General features: G+C 47.2%; 2 protein-coding genes across 6 annotated transcripts in view; one reads left to right on the top strand and one right to left on the bottom strand.

The window, feature by feature from the left end:
- Cdk2ap1 (cyclin dependent kinase 2 associated protein 1) overlaps nucleotides 1-8,015 on the top strand; it is a 9,803-nt gene extending 1,788 nt beyond the window's left edge. For 2 of the 3 annotated variants that reach the window (XM_005329561.5, XM_078039317.1), the window contains exons 2-4: nucleotides 3,030-3,127; nucleotides 4,562-4,688; nucleotides 7,278-8,015. In XM_005329561.5, coding sequence (XP_005329618.1) covers nucleotides 3,059-3,127; nucleotides 4,562-4,688; nucleotides 7,278-7,345 — 264 coding nt within the window. In that variant the 5' untranslated portion in view covers nucleotides 3,030-3,058 and the 3' untranslated portion in view covers nucleotides 7,346-8,015. Of the gene's footprint in view, nucleotides 1-1,905; nucleotides 2,202-3,029; nucleotides 3,128-4,561; nucleotides 4,689-7,277 lie in introns of those variants that run through there. The other variant, XM_021729267.3, reaches the window with a different exon arrangement.
- Mtrfr (mitochondrial translation release factor in rescue) lies at nucleotides 7,959-22,193 on the bottom strand. 3 transcript variants are annotated; one of them, XM_005329563.5, is made up of 4 exons: nucleotides 22,058-22,189; nucleotides 16,276-16,430; nucleotides 12,491-12,800; nucleotides 7,959-10,643 (listed from the first exon to the last, which is right to left on the bottom strand). In XM_005329563.5, the coding sequence occupies exons 3-4, from the start codon at nucleotides 12,770-12,772 to the stop codon at nucleotides 10,401-10,403; spliced, it is 525 nt and encodes a 174-aa protein (XP_005329620.1). In that variant the 5' UTR covers nucleotides 12,773-12,800; nucleotides 16,276-16,430; nucleotides 22,058-22,189; the 3' UTR covers nucleotides 7,959-10,400. The 3 variants fall into 3 exon arrangements, with proteins under 3 accessions (XP_005329620.1, XP_005329621.1, XP_040145499.1); XM_005329564.5 differs by lacking the exon at nucleotides 16,276-16,430 and having other exon boundaries at nucleotides 22,058-22,193; XM_040289565.2 differs by lacking the exons at nucleotides 16,276-16,430; nucleotides 22,058-22,189 and adding an exon at nucleotides 20,573-20,607.

The raw sequence follows: 22,193 nt of genomic DNA, 5'->3' as shown, positions 1-22,193 counted from the left end.
AGAAAGACCCAAAAAGCGAGTTTTTTTTTTTTTTTTAAACTACTCAGGGGCTGACATTTGGGGTTTGGAAAGGGTTAAGATTCGGGGTGCTAGTGAGGGAGAGTTGAATTGCTCACATGTGAGCTGAGCACCCTTAGAACAGGCAGCCACAATTTGGTCTCTGTCACCCGCCTGGGGTCCGTAGACCTTACAAAGACAGGCTTTGTTGCCAGGTAGGATTTCCTGTAGCCTTCTCTGTCTGTGTCCGGGTGGGTGGCACTGCCAGCCTGGACAGGGCTAGAGATCTTGGGCCTGTTGTGGGATACTTGGAGCGAAGGCCCTAACTGGGACCTTTAGGGCCTAGGGTCATAATGACAGAGGTGTCCACTGGGGTCCCGAAGCCTCTCTGTTCTGGGTGGCTAGTACCTGTATGCACCTTTTTTTCTTTCTCCTGTGGAGGAGTGCCAGGAAGAATACAGAGGTCCCCACCTGTCTGGGGTTTTAGTAGGAGGCCACCCACCTCCTGGGGGACCCGTTTGCAGAAAGCCCACTGTCCCCTGCCATCTGCATCCAAGATGGACTCTCACTGCCGCTCCTGCGGCTTCCCTGTCATCATTCCTCACGCCCTCCAGCCCTGCCTCCTGCTCATGGGTTGCCAAGCTGCGGCCTGGCCGGTGGTGGCAGTGGCGGAGTTAGACAAAGCCCCTGCCTCCCCCGCCGGAGAGCCCCCCCAGGCGCCCCAAGTGGCGGGAAGGCCGCCAGCTCCCCAGACCCAGGCTGCTCTTTGTCTGGCGTGGGGGCGGGGAGCTGCGCCTGGCCCCAGGAGCTTCCTGGCCTCTGCCAAGCCCTCCCGGCTCCCTGTACACTGTGCTCATTGTCTGAGATGCGCTGCTCTACGGGCTTGTGCTGACGTGGAGCTGCCTCTCGGTGGCCTCCCCTGGCCAGGTCCCTGTGTCTGCAGGAAGGAGTGGGCGTGAGCGGCACTAAGGGCCCTTCCACCAACTCTCCCTGGGACGGGGCATACCCCCAACACTGAATAAGGGTCTGGCCCTGGTGAACCAGGGTCCTCTGCCACTGCACCTGGGTGACGGGAATGCCAGTCTTGGAGCTATTGCTCAACTCCTACAATTGCAGTGAGGCGACTTATTTCTCTTCTCCCCATGCCCAAACCTCCAAACCTAACTTCATCAAACTGTAGATTCTAGACCTTCTATTGGGGAGCATTGCCTCTGACAGATGGAGAAACTGAGACCCAGAGAGGAAAGCACCTTGTTGAGGACCACACAGCCAGGGGTGGTACAGGTGCAATGGGACCCTAGTCCAGGAGGGAAGAAGGGTCCAGGGGAGGTGAGAAACAGTGAAAAGAGCTCCAAGGAACAGGGAAAAAGGTGGTCTAGGGCTTCAAGGATGTGGCCAGCCCACCTCCTACCGGGCGCTGGAGTCTTCTAACCACCTCCAAGTGCTGTACAGTGGCATGCCAGCCTGTCACAGCTCCTCTGCCTTTCTGAGTCCAGAGTGATGTGATAGCCTGCAGCAGTCAGGATTGGGACCCAAGCCTCGGACTGTGGAGCCTGTACCCCCAGACCACACGCAGGCCACATCCGAAGGCTCTGGATACTGGGGTCTGGCTGTTATGGTCAGGGAGCAGGAGGTTGCCACCCTGCCTGTGTGTTGGTGGCTGTATGGCCATGGTTTCTGTGGATGGGGGTCATAGGTATGCTTGTCTGCATCCCCATCCTGTGCAGCATGTCCCCATAGCACAGGTGTCTAATCATCCCCACTGAGGGGCGTAGAGCCTGGGCTTGGAGTGGACAGTGCTCAGTCCAGCTCAGGGTCTGGATCCACATTGGAGCACAAACCTGGGTCCCAGGGGGGAAACCGTGCAGGTCAGACCCCTAGGAAGACACCTCAGCTGCTCTCCCCAGCTTCTGGGCAGAGGGATTGTAGGGCTCTGGCTTGTTGCTCAACCTCTTCTGTGGCTCTGAGCCTCTCTGCAGTTGGGGCTTGGATCCAGGGTTCTCAGGGCCCCTCCCAGCTCCAGCAGCCTGGGGCTCCTGAACTTCCTCCTGCCCCTCCCTTCACCCATACCAAATGAGCAGCTGGTCTGTTGGCTGGCCTAGCACCAGCTGTCCATCCCTGGGGCCAAGTCCGTGGAGCCCGCTGTATGTGAGACACCGTTTGGCTCTGGGGGCGACAGGCAGGCAGCTGCTGAAGAGGACTAGGTAAATTCTCCATGGTTACCGCTGTTTGTAATTCTGCAGGACATCCTTTACCCGCTAATGGCCACTCGGACGCCATTATGGGTCTGCATGTTCCTGCCACTGCCCCCCCCCTCCGCCCCCAACTTACATCCAGGAGCTGACATTCTTTTAGCTGGGCTCTGGACTGTACTTGGTCCCCAACTGCTGGCTACAGACAGTGTGCCCCATTCCATGGGTGGGGCCTAGCCCTCCCCTCTCAGGGTGCAGAGCCCTCTGGGGCATAGACTGTCATCAATCCTGTCCCTTTTTGGGGGAGGAATGACATTGGCTCAGAGTGGTTGAGAGGCCTGTCTGAGGCACACAGGCTGTGATGTTAAGAGTGCTGTTCTGGTGTGCAGGGTACCTATTGACAACTGGGGCTGGGCTCAGTTCCTTCGAGACCTTCTGGTCTTCAGTCTCTGTTACATATTGTGTGCAGAGACCAAGCACACAAGAACAGGGGCTTCCATGTGTATGAGATCTTGGTTCTGGGGGACTTTGTAGCAGGGACATGGCTCTGGGTCACCAGCCTCTAGTGTGCAGGATGCAGGGACAGATAGTAAGGATTAGACTGAGAAGGGTAGATTTTGTCTTTGGTGCCAGTCCCCTCTTGTGTGGAAGGCTTGCGTGGCCGGGAAGGGCCAGTTATCAAGGCTGCATGTCAGGAACGTGGCCTTTGGAGGTCAAGAGCAGAGTTCTCTGCCCTGTGAAGAGCAAAGATCACAGATGGTGACGTGGATCCCAGTGTCCTTGCCTAGGGTGCAGTTAGCTAAGGCTGCAAGGTTCTTATCCTTCTCTCCTCCCTTACAGCTGGAAGTGTCCACTCGCCTTCCACCAGCATGGCAGCATCCTCCCAGTACCGCCAGCTGCTGAGTGACTATGGGCCACCATCGCTGGGCTACACCCAGGTAGGGCAGTGTGGGCGCCTGCAAGGTGGGAGGGCCTGGGGCTCTGGGGAGATGTGCTCACAGACTGAGGCAGTCTCTTCGAAACCTCGTCCAGCCCTGTTGGGTCATGGTTAGGACTTGAAGCGGCAGGATGGAGAGGTAGCCAGGACTGAGTGATAGGGGACACTGAGGTTTGAGGAGGGGCAAGCACAGGGAAGGTCCCGCAGCCTCTGAGATGCAGTTCTGCCAGGGCCAGCACCCCACATCTCTGGTGGCTCCTTCTTTTCCCGTTTCCTGGCAAGTAAGGCCTGACCGACTCTGGACTGTAGGCTGGGTCAGAGGTAAGGCCTCCTCATCAGGAGCTGGCAGTTACCAGTGTGGTCCCCAAGTGAGTGGTTCTGCACTTAAGGGACTGCAGCCCCCCTTGGAAACCTCCAGGAGACTCGGGGTCCTCAGGGAAGGAGGGAGCCACCACTTTAGCCACAACTCGGCAGATATGGTACCCAGGGAGGTTCCCAGTCCTCTCGAAGCCCTGGTCACCAGCTGAAGATTCTCTCTTGGGCCAGACCCCAGGCCGAGTTCCGGGGTTGCCATGGAGCCTGTGCCGGGGTTGAGGTGGCCTCTCTGTCACTGAGTGTGGCTCCCCAGCCATGCCCCGGCAGGCTGTCTTGTCCCAGGAGGAGAAGCAGGCCCGGGCCCGGGAGAGGGACCGCCTGAAGAAGCGGCGACGGCGGGAGGACGGGCTGCGGCGCAGCCTGGAGCGGCAGCGCAACGCTCTGGCCATGCTGCGCCGGCGCCGGGAGAAGCGCGAGGCCAGGAGGCAGCTGTGCCAGGAGGCCGGGCGGCCAGGCTGGGCCTCGAGGCCCGCTGGCGAGGCCAGGGAGCAGAGGCGGCAGAGGCGGGAGGAGCAGGCGAGGGCCTTGCAGAGAGAGCTGGCTGCCCTGGTGCCACCGAGGGCTGAGCAGGCCCAGGAGGAGGAGCGGCCTGAGCCTGGCGCCTCGCTGATCTGGGTGCTTGCGGGAGTGCTGGCCACAGTGGTCTGGAGAAAGGGACTTTCTGGCGGGTGGGCCCTGCCTATGGGGAGGACTGGGTGATTTGACATACTCCTGGCCCCGGCTGGGGTCTTGGAGTTGCCATTTCCACCTCACCTTGGGGTGGCTTCCATCTGCCATTGCTGTGGACACTCAGCCCCCAGAGACTCTCTCCTCATGGTCCCAGGGAACTCCCTGTGAATTCGTTTCCTGGAGACAGTTCTTTATTTTCCTTTGGGGGGAAAGGAGCTTTCTGGGCTCTTGGGGGTCAGTCTTCTCTGGTGTTGTCCCCCAGACCTGGGAGCCCACCCCAGGCTTTCCCTGCTCTGATCCTGCCCTGAGCTGTGCCTGTTTGTGGTCGGGGCCTAACCATGGCATTGGGGTCAGGTTCAATGCATTTGAAACCCCATCCTTGTGATTCTAGGGAACTGGAAATAGCCAGGTGCCCCAGAGCAAGTATGCGGAACTGCTGGCCATCATCGAAGAGCTGGGGAAGGAGATAAGACCCACCTATGCAGGGAGCAAGAGCGCCATGGAGAGACTAAAACGAGGTGAGCAGAGGTCCTGGGGGACCTATAGGCTGATCCAGTCACTATTTTGAAAGATTTTTTAAAAGCTGGTCATGATGGCACATGCTCAGAGTCCCAGCTTCTTGGGTGGTCAAGGCCAGAGGATCACATGAGCCCCCAGGAATTTGATGCCAGTTGGGGCAACATAGTGTGATCCATCTCAATAAAAAAACTGAAAGGTTTTCTCGGGAAAATGCTAGAGGTAGAAAAGGGTCTCCTGCTCCACGGTCTGCTTTGCTGCCGTGCAGTGGGGTGGGGGCAGGGCCGGTGATGGCTGGGTGTTTCAGGTGGAGTTTGTAGTGCACTATCACTGTGGCATGCTGCATGAGAGGCCCTGCGGCTCCAGACTCCAGACCCGGAGGCCATGTTCCCTGCCTGCTCTATCCCCTTAGGTGATATCAGCAGGGAGCCAGCTGCAGCTGGCTTTTCCTGGGCAGTGTTGTGCAGAGGTTGCTGGAAGGCCTGGGTTTAGGGCTTCTAGTTGTCCATGCTGCCCTCTGCTGTCACATCTTTGGCACAGGACCAAGGAAGGGGGCAGCCTGTTTTCATTGTGGGGCACCCTCAGGTTCTTTAGTGATGGAGGCGAGAGGAAGGTCAAGAGGGTGCTGTCACAATAACTCGGGAGGAAGATGTGAAGTAACTTGCTGCCTCATGACATCAGATGCATGCAGGGAGAGGAGGATTTCTAGTTAGAGAAGTTGGCTGTTCACTGAGCTACATCCTCAGCAGTTTATTATTTTTTTGAGAGAGGTTTTCCCTGAGTTCCCCAGACTGGCCTAGGATTTGTGACTCTTCTGTCTCAGCCTCTCGAGTGGCTAGGACTATAAGCATCTGCCACTGTACCCAGCAGAAAGCATTGTTGATAGACAGGTAAACTATAGCCCATGAACTGAGAAAGGTTTTTATAGTTTTTATTGGTGGCAAAAAAAAAAAAAAAGTGATTTGGAGACATATGAAATTGAGACTTCAGTGTTCATAAATACAGATTGATTTGGACTGGCTACACTCATGGTTTGTTCATTACGCCTGACTGCTTTCACTATATGCTAGCCGAGTAGAGAAGCAGTGACAGACCATGAAACCCTGTAATAAATGCTGTCTGATGATTTGAGAAAGTTTTCTGAACCTCTGAGGCAGATTGTAAGAATACTGGGTGTGGACTCCTTGTTTTAGCTGCTGGTGATTTGGAGAGGTGATCATAGTGGCCTCATAGTCATATACTAGAATAGAATTTTTGAGATTAATATTTTATGAAGCTCAGTAGGGGCAGAAAGAAAAAGTTAGCCACCAAACCACAGAGAAAAAGTTGGGGAGCTTCATGGGCACAGGGCAGCTAAAGTTCCTGGGGGAAGGATGTCAAAGTGCACCAGCAGTTCCATAAGTGAGCAGTGTCCTCTTGTACCTGAGGCATGTGGGCTGGGGGTTTCCTCTTACCTACTTGAGGCTGGCTCATCCCTTTCTAGGATTTAGAATTTGAAGAAGCCACGTTGTGTCCATTGAATTTGAAGAAGCTACATTGTGTCCAATGTAAAAGAACTTTTGCATTTTTTTCTCCCACCCTCCAACAGAATGTTGAAAAGGATAGCTTGCTGGTGCCACTCTGAGTGCAGGAGAGATTTTGGCAGTACAAAGAGGTTTTTTTGCCTAGGAGCAAGGAGCTTTGAGAGATGGGACTGTTAATGTCCCTTAACAGCTCATATATTTGGGTTTTCTATTGGAGGCAATGGTCCTCAATGTTAGCCAAGGTGGTCTTGATCTCTGGGCCCAAGTGATCCTCCTGCACCACCCTCTAACAGCAGATACCATAGGTGTGCACCTCTACCCCCAGCTTTGGGTTTTTTGCATGTAGTTCCCAGGTTCCCTTCTAGTCTGAGGTATTATTTTTATTTCTTATTTATTTATTTATTTATTTGTGGTGATGGGGATTGAACCTAGGGCCTTGTGCATGTGAGGCAAGCATTCTACCAATTGAGCTATATCCCCAACCCCTTATTTTTAGTTTTTACAGTGCTGGCAAACCCAGGGCTGCACTCGTTAGGAATATCTTCTAACCTTTGAGCTATCCCAGCCCTTTTTTTCTTTTTATTTTGAGGCAGAGTCTCACTAAGTTGTCAAGGCTGGCCTTGAACTTGAACTTCTGGTCTTCCTGCTCTAGCTTTCCAAGCATCTAGGATTATAGGTGTGAGCCAACATACTGGGCACAATCTGAGGAATTTTTCTGGGGGGGTGGGGGGTTTACCAGGGATTGAACCCAGGGGTGCTTCACCACTGAGCTACATCCTCAGCCTCTTGTTTTTTTTTTTTTTTTAATTTTTAGTTGTTGATGGACCTTTATTTTATTTATTTACACGCGGTGCTGAGATTTGAACCCAGGGCCTCACGTGCCAGGCAAGTGTTCTACCACTGAGCCACAACCCTAACCCCCCTCAGCCTTTATTTTTTGAGACAGGGTCTTGCTAATATGCTGAGGCTGGCCTCAAACTTGTGACAATCTGAGGGTTTTATGATGGATCCTCCTGTTCTGGAAAGGGTGCTGATTGGGTTGATTCCAGACCTCGGCTTCTCTTTCAGGCATCATTCACGCACGAGGACTGGTTCGGGAGTGCTTGGCTGAAACGGAACGGAATGCCAGGTCCTAGCCTCCCCGCCAGCTTGGGGGTTCCTGGCTCTCTACAGCTCATCTCCCCTGTTCAGATGAAATACTCATTTTCAAAATGGTAACAGTTTAGTTTTTTTCTCCCAAGGTTCACAGTCTCAAAATATTGGGAAAAGATTTCGAAGTTAATTAGGATTTGCATTTTAAGTAGTTAGGAACAACCCAGTTGTTTTTGTTTTTTAAGATGCATGTGAAGTTATTTTACAGCAAACTGTTGTTTGGCTCCAAGATACCAGTGTCTCCCTTTAATCTTTTGAATACTTTATGTTACCCAAATTGTTATTTGTACCTTTTCATAAGCTCATTTGATCCCAAGGACTTTGTTTTAATGCATCCTGACCACCTGCTTCACTTAGCTGGTCCCATGTGCCGTGTAGATTCTGCTTACTGGCACTTCTTTTTTGCTTAAGCATTTGCATGACTCTTAGTGCTTTGAAGTCAATTTTAAGAGTGCACAAGTTATAAATACAGAAGAAAGAGCAACCTACCAAATCTAATAAGGACCCCGAAAATTTTCATACTAAGACTGTATGTAGATTTCAGTTTGTGTTTACTGTAAGTTGATCAAAACATCTGGAAGAAAATGACTAAAACTGTTTGCATCTTTGTATGTATTTATTACTTGATGTAATAAAGCTTATTTTCATTAACAATGTGTATTGAGATGTATATTCCTTGAATTTCTAAGTGCAATTAAAGCAGTTCAGCCTTTGTGAAAGATTGGAGGTGACCTGTCAAAGGACATTTTCTGACATAGTTCAGCTGGGTGGAGAAAGGACGTGTTTCCTTTAGCTTAGGTAGGGAAGATGCAGAGTTGCAGGATGGGTTTATTTAAGCTGTAGTTAAGTGTATACTAGGAAACCTGCGGCAGCCGTGAACTGCCCTTTCCGCCAGGGTGTTAGGAGCCACAGAGGCTATTTCTCATTCCACGCGGTGGTGACTTGGGTGTGCGCTGGAGGAAGGGTCTGCTCTGGAGCTGAGAGGAATGACTCCGTGTGGTGCTTTCCAGCAGTGCTTCCCACAGGGGCTCAGTTCATTTCTGCTGTGCAACCTCAGCACTGACCCCTGTGGTGAGGGTTTGCTTTGCTGAGAGTAGACCCAGGAAAAGGGAGGGAGTTTTGCAGGTGGGAGGCAAGATCCGACTGGTGGGCGTGAGCTGTGGTGGGTGGCTCCTCTGCACCTTCTCCAAGCACGTGACAAAGGTGAAGAGGAGAGGTCAGCTTCTTCTCTTCCTGGCTGTGGCTCTAGGTCTGCCTTCCAATCTACCCTGGTTTCTTGGCTCTCACTGAAGAGACTACTGCTCAGGGGAGGTGGTGGGTAGCGTCCCTGACGCACCACTGGGAGGCATGGAGAGCCCTGTTCGGATGTCAAAAGGGCTGGGCTGCTGGATGGATCAGTTTCATGGCAGGTGATGTAGGCCGGGTTTCTGGCAGTCTGATGGTGGCCCCCTCACCTCAGTATCTTCCCTACCTGCAAGCTGTTAACCATGGATATAAAAAACCCAGAGAACGACGACAAAACCAAACCTATAAGGTCAAGCCCAGAGTGATGCAAACTCACAAACACATCAGGTTTTAGAACCTTATTCCTAACACATCTGCTTGCATGTCAACACAGAATGACATGTTTTTCTACATCAAGAGACGTTACTTGGCAACATACAGTGTCTTAGTAAGTGGGCAAGTAACTTGAGTATCTTTTTTTAACCTTCATCATCACTTTCTCTTACTCTCAAACCAACCTTAGGATAAATGACATCTTTTTTTGTTCAGGGATTTTGTTCAGTGCTTAACCACTGAACCACATCCCCAGCTCTCTATTTTTTTTTTAAACTGTTTTTTTTAAAGAAAGAGAATTTTTATAATGTTTATTTTAGTTCTTAGTGGACACAACATCTTTGTATGTGGTGCTGAGGATCGAACCCAGGCCGCATGCATGCCAGGCGAGCGTGCTAACGGCTTGAGCCACATCCCCAGCCCCCAGCCCCCTCTTTTTTAAAATTTAGTTTTAGGTGGACACAATATATTTATGTGGTGCTGAGGATTGAACTCAGTGCCTCATGCATGCTAGGCAACCACTCTACTACTGAGCTACAACTCCAGACCCTATCCCTATCCCTATATATATAAAAAAAAAAATGTAGAGACTGGCTTTGAACGCGTGATCTTCCTGTCTCACCCTCCCAAGCCACTGGGATTATGGGCATGCACCACCGCACCCAGCAAATTTCTAAAGGTTTTATACAATAGACAATCAGGACTGGGATTGTGGCTCAGTGGCAAAGCGCTTGCCTCTCATGTATGAGGCACTGGGTTCAATTCTCAGCACAACATAAAAATAAATAAAGGTACTGTGTCCATCTACAACTAAAAGAAAACTCAATCACATAAATCAATGGATAGCTTCAAGTAAGGTAAAGAATAAACCAGGTGTGAGGGGAACACTTTAGTCCCCACTGCTCGGGAGGCTGAGGCAGGAGGATCCTTGATTCAAGAGTTTGGGGCCAGCCTGCCTTTCTTTTCTTTCTTTCTTTTTTTTTTTTTTTTTGTGGTTCTGAGGATTGAACGTGGGGCCTTATGCATTATAAGCAAGTGCTCTACCTCTGAGCTCTGCAGCAGCCCCAAAGACCCTTTCTTTGGAAAAAAAAAAAAAAAAAAGGGCTGAGGTTATAATATTGGAAGGGTACCCATCTAGTATATGTGATGCTCTAAGTTCAATCCCCAGCGCGCCACCTACCACACTTAGACCCATGAGCAGGTAACTTCCAACTGTTGCCCAGGTCAAGAAACAACTCCTCCAGCCATCCTGGAAGCCACATCAAGTGCCTCCCCCCCAAAAGTAGCCAGTACCTTTTATAGTGACAACTTTCTTGTGTTTTATAGTTTTATTCCCAAAGTATGCATCAATATTCACTATAGTTTAGTCCACCACTTAAAAACTGATGTCTTTTAAATCTGTCAGTTATTTCTTTAAAAGCTTTGTACCAGTGCTGGTGACAGGAGTCGCCACCATCTTTCCCCAGAAGCCTTTTGGCGAAGTCAGCTGGAATCAGTGATTACTTTCTCAGTAGAATTTTTACTTGATTCCCATAATTGTTTCAATAGTTTCTTTTTTTCTAGAGTTTCCTTTGCTCTTTTTTTCCTGTCTTGCTTTTTCTTTGCTGCCTCCCGTTTTTCTTTGTAAATAGGACTATTTTCACCATTGTAGAAAACATCCACTTTCTCTTGTAGGATTTTCCGAGCGAGCTTTCTATTGTGATCAACAGATCTTGTCTGATGGCACTGCAAGAGATAATGTTCCATGATGTGAAAATCATAGGTGTCAAGAGATGGAAGGACCTGTGAGAAATCTCTGCCCTTTATGGTTCAGTCAGGCCAGGGAGGCACAGCACTGGCCAGGAGTTCCCCTGAGTCTGTGACAGTGAATACCATATTCTTCCTGCCTTTGCTCTAGGTCTCTGCCCCTTCTCACACCCCAGCTGAGTTATGTGACTTTCACTGTGTCTATTTTATAGTTGTTATTATTTTTTTTTCTTTTTGGTACTAGGGATTGAACCCAGGGTCACTTATCACTGAGTCACATCCCCAGCACCTCCTTTTTTTTTTTTTTTTTTTTTAAAGAGATGGATCTCACTGAATTGCTTAGGGCCTTGCTAAGTTGTTGAAGCTGGCTTTGAACTTGTGATCCTTCTGTCTCAGCCTCCTGAGCTGCTGGGATTACAGGCATGTGCCACCATGCCCAGCAGTTATGTTATTTTTGTTTAGAAGCAACAATAGCCTTTAAACAGCTTAAGCCCCCCACCCCCCAAACTGTGAAAACATTAACTGATGATCTGGCTGTGTCCAGGGAACAAACCCGTGCATCATCTATATGCACCATTTGTAAGCTAAAGACTCTATCTAATAGAGGAAAATACTATCTTTATTATTAGCCAATCACAGCATTCCTTATATAAAGGCATTGTCATTACGGGCAAATAACTTGCAAAGCTGGTTGACAAATGAAATACTATGAAACAAGAGTGAAAGAATACCAGAAGCAAGCCAGAAGCCACATGAAGTAGAGAGGCTCAACAAAAATTAATGATACAGGTTTTCAGAATTTCATTACTTGTGAATGACAGTTTTCCTTAGGAGGAAAAGAAAAGTGATTTGAGCTTTTAACTGGTATGCCCTTGGCTTCTGAAGTTGGCAGTAAAGTGTAGCTATCAGGAACATGGACCCTGGATTCAGTCAAACCTTGGGCAAGTTATGTGACGAGCATGGGGTTGTGGAGATGGAAAAAGTCAGTGTGTATGTACAGTTGCTTATAAGAGTGTCATGTGATGTGTGGGTATTTGCTACTAGTACCTGAGGACGACTCATTTGCCCCTGTGCTAGCTCTCTCTAGTGCCCTCCAGGCTGGTGTTGCTTTGGGGCCCTCTAGTGATAGACGTGTGGTAAGATGGGCTGGCAGCTCCAAGACCAGACCAGGAGACAGGTGAGAGCACTTCACCACTTGCTAGAGGTTCAGGACTGGCTGAGAGCTGGTGGTATTTTTGATTTTTTTTTTTTTTTTTAAATAAGGAGATGCCTACAGGCAGCTGTACGGAGCACTTTTTCTTCTGAGGCTCAACATGATTTGCTGGATGGGTAGGTGTCACTGACATTGACCAAAGTGGCGCCAGAAGAACATGGAGGATGTGGCCATTCATTAGCCAGCCGTCAGCTGATGGCTGCCACAGCTAGCAGGCAGCATGGGCCCACTTGCTGCCCCTCAGAGACCCAAGGCCACAGCAGTGCCATAGGTCTCTGGTCACCAGTAGTTAGAGTGGATTTGAAGGAAACACGCTACCCAGGGACCTGCCTTTACCAGCCACCACCACTTTGCCTGGTTGAGATGCTGCTGTGTAGGCAGCAACCAGACACCACCAGTGCTGCCTGCTAATTCAAGGATGGCACTAGTACCCTGGCTCCAGAGGGTCCTGGAACCAAGATTCTAAGGCTGCATGGGGAAACTGGCCCAGGGCACAGGGCAGATCTTCTGGTAGAGGATGGCCCATGCCAGGATGAGAATGCCCTCAGCAAATACCACCTGCACTTAGGAGAAGCCCACTGTGGCTGCAGAGCCCCTGGCCTCTCCCCTCTACCTTGACAACGATGCCAGAGGGGATATGCTTCAGCACCACACAGTTGCTGGTTTTGTTGGTGGCTTGGCCCCCTGGTCCGTGTCCTTTCACAAACTGCTCTTCAAGTTCATTCTCATCCAGGGGAAGCAGAGCAGGACAGTCCTTCTTGCCTGCCATCTGGACCACCGTGGCAGCTATTCCTGGGGATAGCAGCTTCAGCTTCTCCCAAAGCCCAAGTCCCCGAGGCACTGCGCATAGTCTGGTCAGTGGTGCAGGAAATCGGAATAAACCTGAGATGCTCATAAAGGATGTAGCTGGGCTTATTCAGGACCTAAAATGGACAAGGAAAAAGACCGGCTTTTCAGGAAGATGCCTTTGCTCTGAAGATGGCAGAACAAGTTCTAAGGCAGCCTTTAATACAATTCAAATGATGACCCACCCTACCTGAGAAGAGATGAGCCACTTAGCACCTGCATCCAGCTGGCCTTGCCCATGGTGTCCTCCCCAGTCCATCCCTGCCAGCTAACAAATATCTCCTCCTAACAGGCCAAAAATATCTTCAAAGCACCCAGAGGTGCTGTTCTCTCAGGAAAGAGAGGTTTGAGTGTGAAATTCAAAGGAACAGGGACATAACTTGATAATTATTTAAATAGCACATGAGGCAAGGATTAGGATGTTAATCAAATGACAGTATTTAAATGTCTGTGAATTTGAAATCAAAATGTAAAGATGACAGTATGACTCCATTTTAGAGCTGAGCTTAAACAGTCTGACACAGTAAACTTCACTATCAATCAATGTCATGATTGTTGTTTTTCAATGTTTCCAGTTTCATGAATTTGAATAAGAACATCTGTTCCCCTGGACACACTGCCAATAATGTAATCCAACTGGTCCTCATTGCTAGGACTACCAAATCAACCAAGTTTCATTAAGGTGCCTGTGAAATTTGAAACCGCATGTTCAGTGTAGTGAGGGTTAGGAGATGAAAAAGAGATGGCCTCTGTCTTCATGGGGCTGACAAGCTAATATGAGAAGATATTTAAAAAGCAAGTGAGAGTTGAGATGCTGAGGACTGAACACAGGGCCTCCTGGTGCTGAGCACATGTTCTACCACTGAGCTACATCCCCAACACTGGGAAAGTGGGAGAGGGAGGAGAGAGAGAAATGTGGGCTATCTCAAGACACAGACATTTTGGGGGTAAAGAAGTAAGAAAAGTACATTGTTCAATATGGAGGATGCTGGCCATCTTGAGTGAGAAGCTTTTTGGGTGAAGCAAGGAATACACAATTAAGGGAGAATGAGGGTCATTTAGAGATGTAGAAACATAAATAATAAAATATTTAACTACTTGAGATAGAGCATAAGGTTGAAATCACTTAGCTGGTAAATGAACATGCAGGAATATCAGCTATGAGGTGGTGGTGAATCCCACAGGCCTTTGGTTTTTTCAAAGGGACAAACGCAGATGAATCTGGTCTCCCCAAGAACAGGGAGAGCTATAGCCCTGGGCCTGAGTTCTAAATTGGAAAATGGGTGAATTAGCCCTTCTCCACCCATCCCACACAGGCACAGAAAAGACCAGAAAACAAGTGTTCTGGAGAGGGCTCTGTGGGTGCCTTCTTTGTTTAAGACAGATTTATCAGCCAGGTGAATGGTGGGAACTGCAGCTCTCACGCTTGCCGACGGTGTACTCGTTGGGAGACAAGGTAGTGAACAGAGGCGCTGCTCTTTGGTGACGACCCTGCCAACTCTCAGGGGTGGGTCACTGCCCAAGCTCTGCCCTCAGCCTGTTCACCTTCCCCACACTGTCAACTGTGCCTGCTGACATCACTGAGCACACTTGGAGCTCTGGAGGAGTGTTGCGGGGGAGTGACCCAGGTGCTTTTCCTATTACTGAGTGACCAGTACCATTGACACTGAGATGACACTGGTCATCTTTGAATGACAAGACAATTCCCTCATCTTTACCTTTGCTGTTTATGTGGGACTATAATTAGAGACCTCACACGACAGGTTTTCCAACCTTCTGCTCTGCTAGTTCTCAATTCTATGGGTTATACGCATGTCTTCTTGTGGTGACCATGGCATGCTCAGTATCAGTAGGCAAGGAACTCCTTGGCTGTGGAGGATATGTTTTGAAAGAGTGCCAACGAAAATGCGGCTTTGAAAACTGGTTTTGTTTAATGTATGTGAAATATTTTACAAGTATCCTCAAGAAAAAGCCAGAAACATCCTCCACAATCTCTTCAACAATGGACTATGCGTGGTAGAGAGTGGACGAGTCCATGTCCACAGTTCCCCCTCCCCCGTTTTTGCTCTCCATCTGCAGAACAAAATTCCTTTGTGTGTCAGCAGCTTCTGGACCCGAGAGTGGATTCACTCTGGAACATGAGCCCAGAGCCTCTCTGGGGTTTCTCTTCCGCTCATTTGTGAATTGGAGGAGGCAGGACAGCACTGGTAGATGGTGCTGCGACAAAGAGAGGAAGACGCCTAGACAAGGCGAGGCCCAGACAAAGCAGGCAGTGGAGAGATTTCAGAGCTGCTTTGTTACAGACTACTGTTCAAACCTTGGCTCTTCTGTCCCAATTCAGAGCTGACAGATATCCTGGAAGATCTCCCACCCAAATGAAGTTCAAGAAGGTCCTCAGTGTTTGGTTACTGGCTGCTTCGCTTAATGGTTAATTCCAATAGCCAATAAGACAATTCTAGACTCTTCTAGTATATCCTGGAGCTTTGGCCCTATTCCAATGACTGCTAAAAGCGACAGTCCCCTTTCCCAACACCCAAAGAATATGGATTGGATTTCAGTTTTTGTGATATACACAGAGCAATCTAAAGTTTTTGGAGAACAATAAAACAGCTCAAATTATAGCTCATCATGACATTAAAAAAGAGAAAGAGAAAAATGGTAAAAAGAAGTGCGAGTAAGGAGAAACCAACAGTCACAACAGCTTTGCCCTCATTCTGGGAGTGTGGGCTCTAACTGAGGGCCGGCTTTGTCCCCACTTCTCTCTGCTCTTCCTGAGATAGCTTTCACTCTTAAACAGCTCATCAAAGTTTAGAGTAAAGCCCTTAGTCCATTTCAACTCAGAGATGACAGGTTTGAGGACTTCACAAAAGGAAATGTTAATTTGTCCAATAAATATTTTAATTATCTACTGAGTTTAAGGCATAGGTCTCAGGGAGCCCAAGGAGCCTATATCATAAAACAAAAATTAAGACATCTATAAAAATGATTCATGCCATAGCCCAGGACAGACAACATGCTATTGAGCTGTAGTTCTCAAACTTTAATACGGCCCCAAATCACTTGATAACAAATCACTTGTTATCAAGACATGGAAGCTGCATTCCATTAAGTTGCGCCTGTCTTCATCACTGGATCCAGAGAGCACATCCCCTCCTCTAGCTCCACAATCAGTTCAACACAGGAAATACAGCTAGCTGCAGGGATATAGGCTCAAGTCAGCACCAAGCCCAGAAGGGACTGTCTGAGGTTAGAATTGGACGCAGGAGGCAAGGCCATGCCACCAACAACTGTACTGCTCTGGGGAGGGTGGAGGGTGGAGGTACCTGCTGCTCCTTTAGTGTCCCTAAGACAGACAAAGCTATTTGATTTGAATCTGTTTTTAGAAAAGCACAAGATTTTGATCTCTGGACCTGTCTTCTAGATACTGTTTATTTAAAATTCACTATTTTAAGTGTTTTTCTTAGGAAGGGAGAGTACTGGTTTCCCTTAGTCACAACTTTCACACTCTGCAGCCTTGCAGAATCAACTGAAGGAGCCGATGTGGAGACTTACTGGAACAGGATGCTTGAAGAGAGATGTTCACAGCCAGGCTCACCACTCAAATTCCAATTCTAATGCGCCCCCTTCTCCACCCAGGAGTCTTTCTAAATCTGACGCTGGTTTTTCAGTGGGGTACAAGGCCTCAGATTCTGTTTTTCTTTTTCTTTCTTTTTTTTTTTTAAGAGAGAGAGAGAGAGAGAGAGAGAGAGAGAGAGAGAGAGAGAGAATTTTATTTATTTTTTAGTTTTTTTTCGGTGGACACAACATCTTTGTTTGTATGTGGTGCTGAGGATCGAACCCAGGCCACATGCATGCCAGGCGAGCACGCTACCGCTTGAGCCACATCTCCAGCCCCCAGATTCTGTTTTTCTAACCAGCCCCGGGTTGAGGCTATTGCTGCAGATCCAGAGACTGTACTCTGGGTGTCCAAGAGCTTTGAGCCAGGCTGCTGCAGGCACCCTGCACTTAAGGTCATGTGACAGCTTGAGGAGAGCCTGGGGTTGTAAAAGAGTGTGGTGGGAGGGTTGGGAAACCATCTACACCAGAGAACTAAAAGATTGTTGATTTGAACTCGCAGAGAAGGTGACATGGCAACGCATGGATTGAAAAACTGGGTCAAATGGAAAGAATACAAAAAATGTTGCCTCTGTGGCATTAATGTTCCAGAATAGTATTACCCAATGGAAATATACTGCTAGCTGCACATGAATTCTGAGTTTTCTTTTTTTCTTTTTTTTTTTTAAAGAGAGAGTGAGAGAGGAGGGAGAGATAGAGAGAATTTTTTATATTTATTTTTTAGTTCTCGGCGGACACAACATCTTTGTTGGTATGTGGTGCTGAGGATCGAACCCGGGCCGCACGCATGCGAGGCGAGCGCGCTACCGCTTGAGCCACATCCCCTGCCCAATTCTGAGTTTTCTAGTAATCATACTAAAAATCATAAAACTGATTATTTATAATATATTTAGCACAATGTATTAAGAATATTATTTCAGGGCTGGAATTGTAGCTCAGTGGTAGGGCGCTTGCCTGGCATGTGTCAGGCACTGGGTTCGATCCCCAGCACCACATAAAAATAAACAAATAAATGGAGATATTGTGTCCATCCAAAAAAAAAAAAAAAAGAAAAAAAGAATATTATTTCAATAGGTAATAAACAGCTGGCATGGTGGCCCTTGCCTGTAATCTCAGCAACTTGAGAGGCTGAGGCAGGAGGATCACAAGTTTGAGGTCAGCCTCAGCAACTCAGCAAGACCCTGCCTCAAAATAAAAAGGATTGGGGATGTAGCTCAGTGGCAGAGCACCCTCTGCGTTCAATCCTCAGGGCAGGGGAAAAAAAATACAGCTACTGTTTATTTTATTTTTATAACATTTAAGGTGAGAGTAGAATTCAGAAGGGTTGAGTAAATGCTTATTCATGTGAGTCTTCTCTCCCCTTCCCCAATAAACCACAAGTCTCAAAACAAAAAAATCCAATAAATGATGAAGGATCAAACATGTTGAAAATGTCTTCAAAAAGACAAAATGGCCTGCTGATGGCACAGAAGCTAAGAGAGAGGAGAATGATTTTCTGAGAGCGTGGATTTTTCTGTTGTTTCTGTCTGCAGTGCTAGGGATCAAAATCAGAGCTTTGTGCACGCTAGGCAAGTGCTCTACCACCGAGACACACTCCAGCCCTCTAAAGTGTTTTCTGATGCCCCCTACAAAATGGGAGTTAAAAGAAAGTAGCCTTTCTCTGTTTTTCGCATGTAGCTCATCCCCCTATACCAGAAGGCCTGAAGTCCTTGTAAGGGCTGACTTTCCTCTCCAAAGGGAACTGCTGATGTCCTGCAGGACAGGCGTGGGGCTTCACGCTGAGGATAAAGCACCTCTTACCCACAGTCAGTGTTCACAGAGAATTATCTTTCCAACAAGTACAGCACAATAGATCCAGCAGGAAATGCAGAGCTGTCATCTTTGATTTGGGGGACCAGTGGAAAAGATGACGGCTCTGGGTCTGGTCTAAATGTAATAGGCTCACTGCTGCAGAGTTCAAGAGACAGGTAATGAAGTATATAAAGAGAAACATCCAATTCATATAATACTGACACCCTGTTCATCTTTTTTTTTTTTTAAACAGAAAACTTTAAAGAGAATTACACTTGTCCTATCTGTGAGCACCACTGTGATTTTCTTCTATTTATGGCATCTCACAGGAACCTTATAATTTATCAACTACATTTTAAAAACAGAAACACATAAAAGAGCAACAATAACACTACATTTTCTTCTAAAAGTCTCAAAGCCTATAGCCATTAATGATGCCTTGTATTTATTTAGTACTTAAAATGTTTCAAAGCACTTTAAAATGTATTATTGGATTTGACACAAATGAAGAAAATAGGAAAGGTACAATATATGGATTCTCTCAGGAAGACTTATCTTGGAAGATCACTGAGTTTTCAATTAATTTTTTTTTCTTAAGCTGTAGATAGACACAATACCTTTATTCTATTTATTTATACTGGTGCTGAGGAGCGAACCCAGTGCCTCACACGTGCTAGGCAAACACTCCACCGCTGAACTATAACTCCAGCCCTGGTTTTCAATGTTTTTATCTTAAATATTTTTTTTAGTAGTCAATGGACCTTTATTTTATTTACTGACACACGGTGCTGAGAATCAAACCCAGTGCCTCACACATGTAGGCAAGTGCTTTGCCACTGAGCCACAATTCGAGCCCCGAGTTTTCAATTTTTGAAACTAAGTTTATCCTTTCCTTAGCTTCACCAAATTGTTCTTTTCCTAGTAAAATGTCTCCCTGCCACTCTCTGTCCAGCATTCAATGTCTCAACTTTCTGTGTAACTTTGGCCATGTTTCCTTATCTGTAAAATGGAGACAATAACGTCTAGGGTGAGAACAAATCCTACATGTTGCCACAAATGTAAAGCTCTAGTGCTCACTAAGTGGTAGCACTTCAACTGCCTAAACTACAAAGCTGAGGAACCTCTGACTATCATACCACATAAGTCGTGGTCTTATGGCATAAACCCAGGCAATATACTAATCATTCCATGCACTTTTCGGAGTTCAGATTGAAAAGGCAGCTAGAACAGTGACCTGCAAGTTATTTTCTTTGGTTGGTCCAATTTAAGAAATACTTGGAAACCACAAAATTGCAGGAGACAGTTATTTGGTGAGGTCATAATTCTGGTCCATGAACTGGGATCATTATGATGCCAAAATACAGTCTGAATTCTTGGCAGGCTCCCATTGAAAGATAAGAACACTTACAGCAAAGTAAGCCCTGGCTCAAACATGGCTGTATCTAGGAATACAGAAAGAAGAAAGATATAGAAAAAATTAAATGTAAGATTGGGGATGTAGCTTAATGGTAGACCAACTGCACAGCATGCTTGAGAACCTGGATATGATCCTAAGCACCATGAAAAAAATTTGAAAGTGAACCCAGGGCCTTGCCCATGCTAGGCAAGCACTCTGTGAGTTATATCCCCAGCCCATTTAAAAAATTATTTTTTTGAGGTAGGGTCTCCCTTAGTGGCCTAGGTTGGCTTCACATTTGCACTTTTCCTGCCTTAACCTTCCCAAGTGGCTGCGATTATGATGTGAGTCACCATACCTGGCTTGAAGACTCATTATTTCTCATTTTATTGTTGTGAAGACACCCCCCCACCCCTGCCACAGCAAATTGTTTGGGTATAAAAGTCAACGACAGGGCTGGGGATGTGGCTCAAGCGGTAGCGCGCTTGCCTGGCATGCATGCAACCCGGGTTCGATCCTCAGCACCACATACCAACAAAGATGCTGTGTCTGCCGAGAACTAAAAAGTAAATATATATATAAAAAAAGTCAATGACAAAAAGTAACACCCTGGTTAACAGGAAATATCTCAAGTCATCAATGGCCTCTATTGCTCAATAGCTGTTTGATTACTTAAAAACTATTAATTTGAAGCTTTCAAGACAAACAAGAAATACTTGAAAACTTGATGTTATGATAAAACAATAAGGTAATCTCATACCATTATAAAAGTCATAAACTAGAGCTCACTAATGCAAGGTCTCTGGCATGAGGGTTATTCATATTACACAATTGTGTTAAGACATTACTTGAATTTTTGAAGCCTCTGCTTTTAGCTTTCCTTGGACTTTAAAAACAGACATTCTTGGCTTGTTTACAAAGCTTTTAAAAAGACATTTCTTAATCCAGTAAAGGCAATTTCCACTTTGAGTTTTTTAAAATTAAGACTCTACTAAAGAAGACATATGGTGGGGGGCAAGGGTTGTGGCTCAGAAGTAGAGTGCTCACCTAGCATGTGTGAGGCCCTGGGTTCGATCCTCAGCACCACATAAAAATGAATAAATACATAAAATAAAGTTATTATGTCCATTTACAACTCAAGAAAAAATAAATATTTTTAAAAAGACATATGGTGTAAGCAATCTTATCAAAATATATCACTGAATCATTTAATATGATAATATAATGCTAGATCCTGAACACATTGGCTTATTAAGACATTCATGAATTAAAAAGAAATTACCTACAAGTCCCCTAAAATTGATCTGCCAAAAACTAACTAAAAAACACACTCCCAGGACTGGGGTTGTATCACAGAAGTAGAGTATTGCCTAGCATGTGTGAGGCACTGAACTCGATCATCAGAACCACATACAAATAAAAGTCCATCAATAACAAAAAATAATAATAAAAACTCCAAAAACACTATCAAAATAAGTCTGATTTTGTAATCAAAAGCAATGATCAACTACCTTCTTCATGGTTAATAACTAATCACTAGTAATAGCTTTTAGGGCTAATATTTCTTTTCTGAAACAGATCTTTGGTTGTCTAGAACTCTTCTCAGTTCTTCTGAGTGCGAGATTCTATAGTGCCTCTCAGCCGCAATTAGTGATAATTTTTTGTGTGTGGACCTGATATATTGTCACTGAAAATACAGCCAGGTGCTGAGAACATTTTGATTTTGGTTAGGTGTTACATGAGCATAATACTGATAGGTGGATTACCACACGGGGTCTGGGTTTCCATTTATTTAAGCCTCAGATCTGACACACTGATGGGGTTTTGGATGGAGACTGTTTTACTGTTGAAAATAATAGGTATTCTAAGGAAGTGCAATGAGATGGAGGCCTCCAGGCACATTAGTCATTCCAAGGGGAAATCCATCCTTTGCACCCTGGCTTCTCAGTATCATCTCTGGCACACTTAAGTGACAGTACCTGCGAATTATCGCTCAGGCCAGGACACCGGGGATAGCCTGACCGCAGGAAGTATTCGTTTAGTATTAAAGGCTAACTAGGCTGAAGAACATGCTGGTCAGTACGTATCAGATGGGCTGAGGCCCACGGGAAGTAAAGCGGCTTTGGGCGGTCTTCCCAAGCTTAGCAAGGGCAGTGCCGACACCTACTACAAGCCACTCCCAGGACAGCACTTGCTGCGTGGCCACAGCTGCATCCCGCTCTGCTTAACATGCAAATTAGACCTTTCTCTACGGCCTCCGGGAACTGCTCTCTCCAGGGCGGGGATCTCTGCTCCTCTCCCGCGCCCCGAGGGCTTGAGGACCAGCAAGTATACCCAAGCAGCTTAGGGTAAAACGCGCGCTGGGGTCGGGACCGGCTTCTGCTCCACCTCGCCACCAGGCCCCCGGGTAAGCTGGTTGTTTGACAGTTCGCAAGACCGGAAAAACTCAGGCGTCTGGACTCCCAGGTCTCTCCAGAGCCCTGGACAATCGTGAGCAGCCCTAGGGACTCTGCTTTCTTCGCGGATGCTTACCTGGTTTTGGCACGGACCTCCCTCCGAAAACGTTCAGGGTGAACTCGAAGCACCGCAGACCTGGGAGCGCGCAAGTGCGCACGCGCAGTACGCTCATAGCGGTGCATTCCCACTAACTGCGCATGCGAGAAGCTGA

Source organism: Ictidomys tridecemlineatus, chromosome 2 (genome assembly GCF_052094955.1).
Source record: "Ictidomys tridecemlineatus isolate mIctTri1 chromosome 2, mIctTri1.hap1, whole genome shotgun sequence".
Lineage (NCBI taxonomy): Eukaryota > Metazoa > Chordata > Mammalia > Rodentia > Sciuridae > Ictidomys > Ictidomys tridecemlineatus.
Note: the sequence above shows the minus strand (reverse complement) of the source record. Positions and strands in the feature narration are given on the sequence as shown.